At 19.6% G+C, this 10000-nt stretch overlaps 4 protein-coding genes across 4 annotated transcripts in view; 1 reads left to right on the top strand and 3 right to left on the bottom strand.

Annotated features, from left to right (window-relative positions):
• The window catches only part of DDB_G0270224 (hypothetical protein), a gene marked incomplete at both ends in the record, with an annotated part of 3615 nt that extends 279 nt beyond the window's left edge, over window positions 1-3336 (bottom strand). The window contains one exon of the mRNA XM_641535.1: window positions 1-3336. This exon is cut by the window's left edge and continues 279 nt beyond it. Coding sequence (XP_646627.1) covers window positions 1-3336 — 3336 coding nt within the window.
• Window positions 3337-4118: 782 nt separating this feature from the next.
• On the top strand, window positions 4119-4698 carry DDB_G0270222 (hypothetical protein; the record flags this gene model as incomplete). Its single annotated transcript, XM_641534.1, has 2 exons — window positions 4119-4232; window positions 4345-4698. The coding sequence occupies 2 exons, from the start codon at window positions 4119-4121 to the stop codon at window positions 4696-4698; spliced, it is 468 nt and encodes a 155-aa protein (XP_646626.1).
• Window positions 4699-5052: 354 nt separating this feature from the next.
• Window positions 5053-7731, bottom strand: DDB_G0270220 (hypothetical protein; the record flags this gene model as incomplete). The annotated part of the gene is made up of 2 exons (XM_641533.1): window positions 5053-7273; window positions 7433-7731. The coding sequence occupies 2 exons, from the start codon at window positions 7729-7731 to the stop codon at window positions 5053-5055; spliced, it is 2520 nt and encodes an 839-aa protein (XP_646625.1).
• A 1308-nt stretch (window positions 7732-9039) lies between these two features.
• glkA (GSK family protein kinase) overlaps window positions 9040-10000 on the bottom strand; it is a gene marked incomplete at both ends in the record, with an annotated part of 1724 nt that continues 763 nt past the window's right edge. Inside the window, 3 exons of the mRNA XM_641532.1 lie at window positions 9040-9401; window positions 9510-9777; window positions 9865-10000. The exon at window positions 9865-10000 is cut by the window's right edge and continues 176 nt beyond it. Coding sequence (XP_646624.1) covers window positions 9040-9401; window positions 9510-9777; window positions 9865-10000 — 766 coding nt within the window. The remainder of the gene's footprint in view (window positions 9402-9509; window positions 9778-9864) is intronic.

Genomic DNA, 10000 nt, shown 5'->3' with positions numbered 1-10000 from the left:
TTTTTGAAATAATTCATCATCTTCTTTAAATAGATTTGAGTCTATTAGGAATTTAATAATATCTAAACGATTAAATTCTAAAAGTAAATCAATGTATTGATATCTTAAATCTGAAGAATTTTTTAAATTATTATCCATTAATATATAATTATATATATCTTTAAACAACTCCATATTACCAATCGAAATGCACATAAATAATAAAACTTGAGAATACATTTCTACATTTTCAAATTTTACTAATATTTCTCCACCACTACCACTACCACTACCACCACCACCACTACCACTACAAATACCACTGCTTTGACTATAACAATTATTTTTTACCCAATTAATAATGAAATTGCTTTCTCTCATATATAGTAGTTTAGTAATTATTAGGCCATTTATAAGTAAAGTAGTTGAATTAATGTTTTTTAATGTTGATATTGAAGAAGAAGAAGAAGAAGATGATGAAGTTGATGTTGTTGTAAAAATTGAGGTTGGTGTTGGTAATATTTTTTTTATTGGTGTTGTTTCTAATTCATTCTTTAATTTATTTATATAATTACAAATTTTAAATTCTTCTTTTCTATTTAATTCATTTAAAAAATGATAAATATCATCATTATTAAAACATTCTTGAATAATATTGTTATTGCTAATGTTATTATTATTATAATTATTATTAAATCTTAAAAAATAAATATTTATAAAATATTTAAATAATAATAAACAGTCTTTTTTAAAAGATATATTTAATAGTTGATAAAATAAATAATCATTTCTTTCATCTATTACTAATGGTAAAATTAATTTAATAATTTCTAATATTTCAAGTTCTTGTTTAATTTGATCATTATAAATATTAATTGAATTTATTAATTTATCAATTAATAAAAATGATAATATATTACCAAATGAATTTAATAAATTATTTGAATATAAATAATTAATTAATTCTAATTTATCTATAAAAATAATAATATTATTATTATTATTATTATTATCATTATTATTATTATTATTATTATTATTATTATTATTATTATTATTATTATTATTATTATTATTATTATTATTATTATTATTATTATTATTATTATTATTATTGTTATTATTATTATTATTATTATTAATATTATTACTACTATTATTATTTATATTTATTAATAAATTGTTTATATTTGAATAATTTAAATTAAAAATATTTTCAATTATAAAATTATCAAATAAACAATTTTCTAAAGATCTTTCAATAATTGTTAAATCTTGATATATATTATTATTATTTAAAATTATATTTATATTGGTTTTATCTAATTTTAAATAAATTTCAATTGCTATTTTAATTGTTGTTGTTGTTGAAATGTTTTCAAAAAAATGATAAAGTAAATCAATTAATGGTAGCATTTTATTATTTAAAATGATATGAGGTTTAATTGAAACTAAATGATTAATTAGTTTAATTTTTTCATCAATTGAATTAATAATTGGATATTTAAAATCCAAATTATTATTAATGAAACCATAAGGTGTTGAATAATATCTAAACATTAAATCAACGATTCTAGTATCAATTTTACCTGTTTGCTTATTTGAACTCCAAAAAATACTTGGTACGTTACAACATTCATTTCTAATCCAATCTTTAAATATTAATTCAAACTCTTTAAAATTGGATAATAATGAATCAATTAATTCAAAATTATAATTTAATATTAAAATTTCAAATATTGAAAACCAAGGTATTGGTATTGGTATGAATAATTTATTAGTTTGTGATTGCTGTTTTTTATTAGATTCAATATCATTAATTAAAATTTTAATAAATTCAAATACATTTTCATTTGAAACTATTTTAATTGTAGAGTATGATTTTGATAAAATTAATTCAAGTTTTTCTGTACCAATAATAAATTGAAAAAAATTTAAATCTCTAATTTGATAAATTAAAGGTATACCTGGGATTAAGAAATTTAAAAATACAAAACTATAAATTGAATCTATAGATTGAATTGAACAATAGTTTTTAATTGATGATGATATAATTTCAATATTACTACCACCACTATTAAGTAATGCCGATATATAATAAAATTGATTATTTTCATTATTTGACCATAAAGTTGGATACCATCCTAATTTATTAGATTCTTGATTAAAATTAAAACCTTTTTCAACTAAAATTCTTAAATTTTGAAATAATTGATCGCTTTTATTATTATATCTTGTAACTTTTTTAAAATCATTATATAAATATTGACAAAAATTAATATTTAATTTATTATTTAAAAAATCAATTGTTTCTAATATGAATTTTTTTTTAATTTTACGAATTTTAAATTTATTATTATTATTATAATTATTTGTATTATTTTCAATTTTTAATAATTTTTCATTTTTAATTATTTTTGAAAATTTAATTAAAATTAATGATAATTCTAATAATATACTTTGTTTATTTGATTGATATGATTTTGGAATTTTTATATTATTTTCATTAAAAATTGCTTTAAATTTATTATTGTTATTATTATTTTCTAAATTTTGATTTTCAATTTCAATTTCATTATAAATATTTTGAAATTCTCTTAAAGTTTTTTTAATTGCATAATATTTAGTTGTTGATATACCATTTAAATATTCATTTTCATATTTATTATTGAAATTTAAATCATCATCATCATTATAATGAATTAAATAACCACAATAAACACCAATTGAAACTTTTATAAATTTTTCAATTAAATTGGTTTGATTATACCATTTTAATGGTGATAAGGTCATTAAATAATTTGCAACATTTAGTGAACAATTTAAAATTGCAAATTCAAATAAACTAAAATTAATTGAATTAAATATACTATAATGATATTTATCAATTACAAATTCTTTATATAATGATTTATTATTATTATAATAATTTAAAAAGAATTTTAAAGAAAATACTGAATCTAATTTAACAGATTCTTTAATGAAATCAATTGATTTTATTTTTCCATTAATTTGGTCATTTGTAATCTTTTCAATTACCAATTTAAATATTTCAATATCTTTACAATGACAAATTAATAATTCAATTGATCTTTGAGTTATATGAATGAATTGATTGGTTTTTTCAATTTTATCTTTTATCATTGAATATAATTGATTCTCTAACATAAATTCTAATGATATAATTGAATTATAATCTTTTGTAATTCTATTAATTTCAAATATTATATTATTTTCTTCTCCCTCTCCTTCTTCTTTTTTTCTATTTTCAATCTTTATATTCTTTAATATTATATTTTTTAAATAATTATTACCCCATATTTTTTTAAATAATTTTTCATTATTATTTATATCCATTACATTTATTTATTTTATTTATTTGTTTATTATTTATTTATTTATTTATTTATTTATTTATTTATTTATTTATTTATTTATTTATTTATTTTATTGAATAAATTAATTATCTTTAAATGAATTAATTTTTTGCTATTCAATTTTTTTTTTTTTTTTTTTTTTTCAAAAAAAAAAAAAAAAATTAAAAAAATTAAAAAATATTGTCATTATTACTTTTTCAAATAATGTTTTTGATTTTTTTTTTTTTTTTTTTTTTTACAAAAATTTTTTTTTAATTTTTTTGTGATTTTATTTTTATTTTTATTTTTAAACAATTGTCAACCTAATCTAATCTAACTTAATAATTAATCCGAAAGATATCAAAAAAAAAAAAAAAATAAAATAAAATAAAAATAAAAATAAAAAAAAACAAGGGGTGTTTGTCGTGAATCTTGTACTTTTTCTTTTATCTTCTTTTTATTTTTTTTTTTCGAATTTAAATAAAAAAATAAAAATATTCTCTTTTCTTTACTTGACCCACTTTTTTTATTTTAATAAAACCAATCACAGAATTCCAAATTTTTATTGTCTCATTCTATATTTTTTTAACCTTTTGGTTTTAATTTGGAACATGTTTTAGATTTTTTTATTGGTTATAAACCTTTGGGAAATATCTTTTTTTTTTTAAAAAAAAAAAAATAAAAATAAAAAAAAAATTAAATTTTTGATCAGTTAATTTGATCAACGAAAAAAAAAAAAAAAAAAAATAAAATAAAATTAAATAAAAAAAAAAAAAAAAAAAAATGAAATCGAATTTATTTATTATAACATTAATTATTTGTTTATTATCATCAACTGTCTATTGTGATGATGAATCACCATATATTTACTTGAAATATTTCTTTTGTAGACAAACTGTAAATATTTTATTAAAAAAAAAAAAAAAAAAATGTTAAAGTTAATTTATTACATGTGATATTAATAATTAATAAAAAAATAATTACCAAAAAATTTATTTTATTTATTTAGTGTAGTAGTTCTTGTCCAAGAGGAATTTTTGAAGGTGAAAGCACAAAATTTCTTAGAAATGATATTAAAGTTTCAGAAAATCGTTGGAATGGTGTAATGTATATGCAATTTAAATATATTTCAGAAAATAAAACAGTTTTAGTAGAAGGTAATGAAAGATATGTTGAATCATTCACTTATCCAATTGTAAATAATACATTAAATCCAGATAATGAAAATTGTATTTTATTAGCAAATAATAGAACTTTTACTGATGAATGTTTTGCATTCTTAGTTTGTAATAATTCCCAAATAATAACTTCAAATTTTATTTTAATATTTTTAATATCAACAATAATGTTTTTAATTTTTTAAAAAATAAAATTGAAATAATTTATCATTTTTTAAATGAGGAGGGGGGAAGGAGAGAACCTAAAAGTGTATTTTTTAAACAATTGTTTTTATTTTTCATTTTCTATAAAAAGTATTTTTATTTTCATTAAATTAATTTTGACTAAATAAAAAAAAAAAAATAAAAAAATTTTGTTTAGATAATTATAAAAAAATTAAATAAAAATGTAAATATACAATAAATTATTTTTTTTTATTTAATTTTTATTTTTTATTTTTTTTTATTTTTATAATTTTTTAAATGTTGTTAAAAGGAGAGGTAGAATGATAATTATAATTATTATTTATTATTTATTATTTATTATTTATTATTTATTTTTATAATGGTACTGGTGGTGAATCTGGAATTTCCATATCTAAAATTTTTTGTTTGTTATTTTTAATTTTTAATTTTTTTACATCTTTGTTTGTTTTTTCAGCTAAATATTTTGCAATGATTTCATTACCATAATGACAAGCTAAACTTAGAGGCGTTCTACCTTTATTATTTTTTTCTTCAAGAGAGGCACCATATTTGAGTAATAATTCGAGTACTTTAAAATGATTCCAAAATACAGCCAAATGAAGTGGAGTTGAACCATTAACATTTTTAATGTTTACATTGATTTTTTTACTTAATAATAGTTCAATAATTTCTAAACGTGGTTCTTCAGTACTAATTAGAATATGAATTGGAGCGTAACCTTTGATTTCAGAGTTTGTACAATTTAAATTTACATTTTTTTCAATTAAATAACGAGTGATTAAATCATTTTCATTATAACAAGCGATATGAATTGGTTTCCAACCACCAGGTCTTGACAATTCAGGATTGGATCCAACTTGGAATAAATATTTAACCAATTCTAAATGACCAGATGAACAAGCGTGAAATAATGATGTTGTACCTTGAAAATTTTGACTATTGACATCGGATTTATAGGTTGTAATCAAGAGTTGAGCCATTTTAAGATGACCCTCTGAACAAGCTGAATGAAGTGGTGTCCAACCCTCAAGATTATGAGAATCAACACTTGCACCCTTTGATAGGAGTGAAATTGCAGTTTCACGATTACCCTTGAAAGCGGCACTATACAATGGTGTCCAACCATCTAAACGTTGTTGGTCAACTACTGCACCTGAATTTGCCAATGATTCAATAATGTTTGGGAAATTCTCTTCAGCGGCCACATGTAATGAAGTTGCACCATCCTGATTGACTGCATTAACATCGGAGCCTGCCTCCAACAATTTATCAACCACCTTTTTATGGCCCTTCAAAGTTGCGTAATGCAATGCAGTGTTGCCCTTCTTATTGGACGAATTCACATCTGCACCACCCTCCAATAACAAATCCACCATTCTCTCATCGCCATTAACCGACACCATCATCATTGGTGTTGAGCCATCCCTATTGACAGCATTGGTGTTGGTTTGGGTGCCTTTCTTAATCAATGTTTCAACCATTGAATGATTACCTTTAAGCACAGCCAAATGAATGGGTGTATTGCCATCGGTATCTGCTTGATTACAATCACATCCTTCAATCTCTAATAATATCTCTACAATTTCAACATTTCCATTCAATACACCAACATGTAATGGTGTACGACCTGTATTTTGATTTTTACTATTTACATTATCACTATTGGCAATTGATTTTATAACTTCAATATTACCATCTCTAACTGCATAATGAATTGATTCATTACCATTATTCTCTTTAATTGATAATTCTTTATATTGATTAATTATAATTTCAATTTTATCTTGTTTTGTTAATTCTTTTTTAATTAAAATTTCTGTTTCTAAATTTGTTTTTATTTTTTCATTTTCATTTTCTTTTTCTATTTTTGGTTGTGGTTGTGATTGTGATTGTGGTGGTGGTAATTGTTCTTTTTCTTTTTCATTTTCATTTTCTTTTACAACAATTGTTGTTGTTGTTGGTGGTGGTGGTGTTGATACAAGTGAAATTGGTGATAATGGTGAAACTACAGTAGCTGGTGGTGTGACAACTAATGGTGTTATTGGTTTAGTTGGTGTTGGTGTTGGTGTTGTTGTTGGTGTTGTTGTTGTTATTGTTACAGTTGATGATAAATTTGGTGTTGAAGTTGTTGAAGTTGTTGGAGTTGTTGGATTTGAATTTGTTTGAATTAAATTTGAAGTTGAAGTTGATGAAGCTGTTAATTTTGGTGGTAAAGAAAAGTTTATGCTATTTCTTGATGTAGTTGGTGTACCAAATGATGTTGTTTTCTTACCAATTGTTGAAGCTGGTGATTTTGGACTATTATTACCATTATTACTATTACTACTATTATTACTATATATAAAACTATTATCCCATTCAAGCACTCTATCAGGTGATGCTTTTTCAAATTTTGTCTCTTTATTTGGATCATCAACTGTTGGCCATTTAATTGGAAATCCTTTTGATACCGCTATTGTTGCCATCTTATTAATTGTACTAATTACCATTTGAAAATTTTTATTTTCCCATAAATCTGTTGCAATAAATAATTGATTATCACTAATTCCCATCTTTTTTGCAACTTGTAAAAATCTTTATTAATAATAATAATAATAATAATAATAATAATAATAATAATAATAATAATAATAATAATAAATTGAGTTAGTATGGTTATACAAGTGGGGGAGGGGGGAAGGGGGAGTGGGTGAAGTTATTGATAGAAATAATTGAAGTAAAATATATACATACGAATTAATATTTTCTAATAATTTAAAAGTAATTGAAGATTGTTTATTATAACGTGTTATAATAGCAGGAAACATTGTATTTGCTAATTTACATAAAACTACACCATCTTTTAATGCTTGATGAAGATCATTATCAATTTCTTCATCTATAATCGATTCTATCCATAATTTACATTCGACCTGTCTAGCTTGCATTTCATATGTTTGAAAATCTGACATTGTTATCGTTACTGAGCTTGCTCCACCTGTCTTTTTACTACCAGTTGGTCTTACTGGTCTACCAAGATTATTTGTCGACATTTTTTTTTTTATATTAAATTATTATTATTTTTTTTTTTTTTTTTTACTTCTTTATATAAATATATTTATTTATTTTTATTTTTTTATTATTTCTTAATGTTTTATTCTAATTTTTATTCTTGATGATTGATTTTTGAAAAAATTTTAAAAAAATAAAAAATAAAAAATAAAATTTTGTTTTTTTTTTTTTTTTTTTTTTTTATTTTATTTTAAAATTTTATTTTTATAATAAATTTTATTATTATCTGATGAAGGACTAATATTACAATTTTATTTTAAAATTTTTTAATGTTTTTATTTTAGATTTTTATTTTATTTTATTTTTTTATTATTATTGTTTTATATTTCAACTTGTTGATTTAAAAAGAATGATAGTTAACAGAAAAAAAAAAAATATATTTTGGTTTTTTTTTTTTTTTTTTTTATTTCAAAAAAAAAAAATTTTATTTTATTTTTATTTTTTTTTTTATTTTTTTTTCAGACTACCACTCAAACGGCGTTGAGATATTTAATGTGTGAGTGAATGTAAGAGTTAAATTAAATTTAATATTTATCCAACTTTTTTTGTTTTTATTTTTTTATTTTTTTATTTTTTATTTATTTTTTTTTTTGAGAAAATTTATGATTCAATGGTAATTTATAATTCTATATTTATTATACCCTCAAAATTCTTTTTTTGTATAACTGAAATCCCAAAAATAAATTTTTGAAAAAAAAAAATAAAGAAAAAAAAAAAAAAAAAAAAAAAATAAAAAAAAAAATAAAAATAATCATACAACACGGTTTATCTTTTTTTTTTTTTTTTTTTTTTTTTTATTATTATTATTTTTTTTTTCAAAAATTTATTTTTAGATTTTATTTTTTTTTTATTATTATTATTTTTTTTTTTTTTTTTATATTGTGTGTGGTGAGTTTTTGTTATTTGTTTTTTTAATGTGCATATTTATTGAAGAGTTGAGGACTTAATATGTTATTATTTTTTTTTTTTTCTTAATTATTTACATTTTTTTTTTTTTCTTTCTTCAATTTTTATTAATATCAGCCGCATTATATATATTTGTTATTAATAACTAACACATTTTTGACAAATACCATTTAAATATCTTATTATTACTTTTTTTTTTTTTTTTTTTTTTAAAAATTGATTTATTCTTTTTTCTTTTTTTTTTTCTTTTTTTTTTTTTTTTCCAATTTTTTTTTTTTTTTTTTTTTTTTTTCTTTAAATTTGTTTTAATTTGGTTTTAATTTGTTTTTTTTTTTTTTTAGTGTTATTTTTTTTTTTTTTTTTTTTTTTATAAAGTTTTAACTTTAAATAGTATTTGTAATTACACCATTATTACTATTATTTAAACTTGGAATATTATTTGAAGAGGAAGAAGATTTTCCATTATTACTATTATCTATACTTTTTAAATTACTACTACTTGTGATTGCGCTTGTTGGTAGTCTTGAAAGATAAGTTTCAGAGCAAGTTGTTTTATTATTACTACTTGAACTTGCTAAAGAGGTCATATTAGCAGTTGTCGAAGATGATGAAGTTGAATTTGTTGTTAATGATGATTTACCATTACCTGATACTGAAAAACATTTCATTTCATCAAATAATTCTAAACTATTTATATTTACATCTCTTAAAAATGGGTGTGCAATAATTTCATCAATCGATGCTCCTATTAAAAATAAAAAAAAAAAAGAAATTAAATACAAATAAATAAAAATAAATAATGTTAGTTTTTTTTTTTTTTTTTTTTTTTTTTTTTTAATAATAAATTAATTACTCTTTACAGGATCAAAAATGAAAATTTTTGATAATAAATCAACAACTGTTTTATCTTCAACATTATGTAATGATTCGAAAAACTTTGGATTAATATTTGGTAATTGTAAATGGTATGGTTTACTTGGTTTCATTGCTTCCATATCATCTTTTGTTGGTGATCCTAATACTTCAATAATTCTACCCAATTGATCATTTGAATTTGTACCAGGGAATAATGGTTTACCAATTAACATTTCTGCTAAAATACATCCAATTGACCAAATATCCTAATAAAAAAAAAATAATAAAAAAATAAAAAAAAAAAAAAAGTTAATAATTAAATAAATTTTTTAAAAAAAAAAAAAAAAACATACAATTTTAGTAGTATAATTTGAACAACCAACTAATAATTCAGGAGCTCTATAATATCTTGAACAAATATATGACATACTTGTATGATTTGATTCTAAAATTTTAGCACTTCCAAAATCAGCTAATGTTAATTCACCT

Source organism: Dictyostelium discoideum (assembly GCF_000004695.1).
Source record: "Dictyostelium discoideum AX4 chromosome 1 chromosome, whole genome shotgun sequence".
NCBI classification, from domain to species: Eukaryota; Evosea; class Eumycetozoa; order Dictyosteliales; family Dictyosteliaceae; genus Dictyostelium; species Dictyostelium discoideum.
This window is presented reverse-complemented; position numbering and strand designations above follow the sequence as displayed.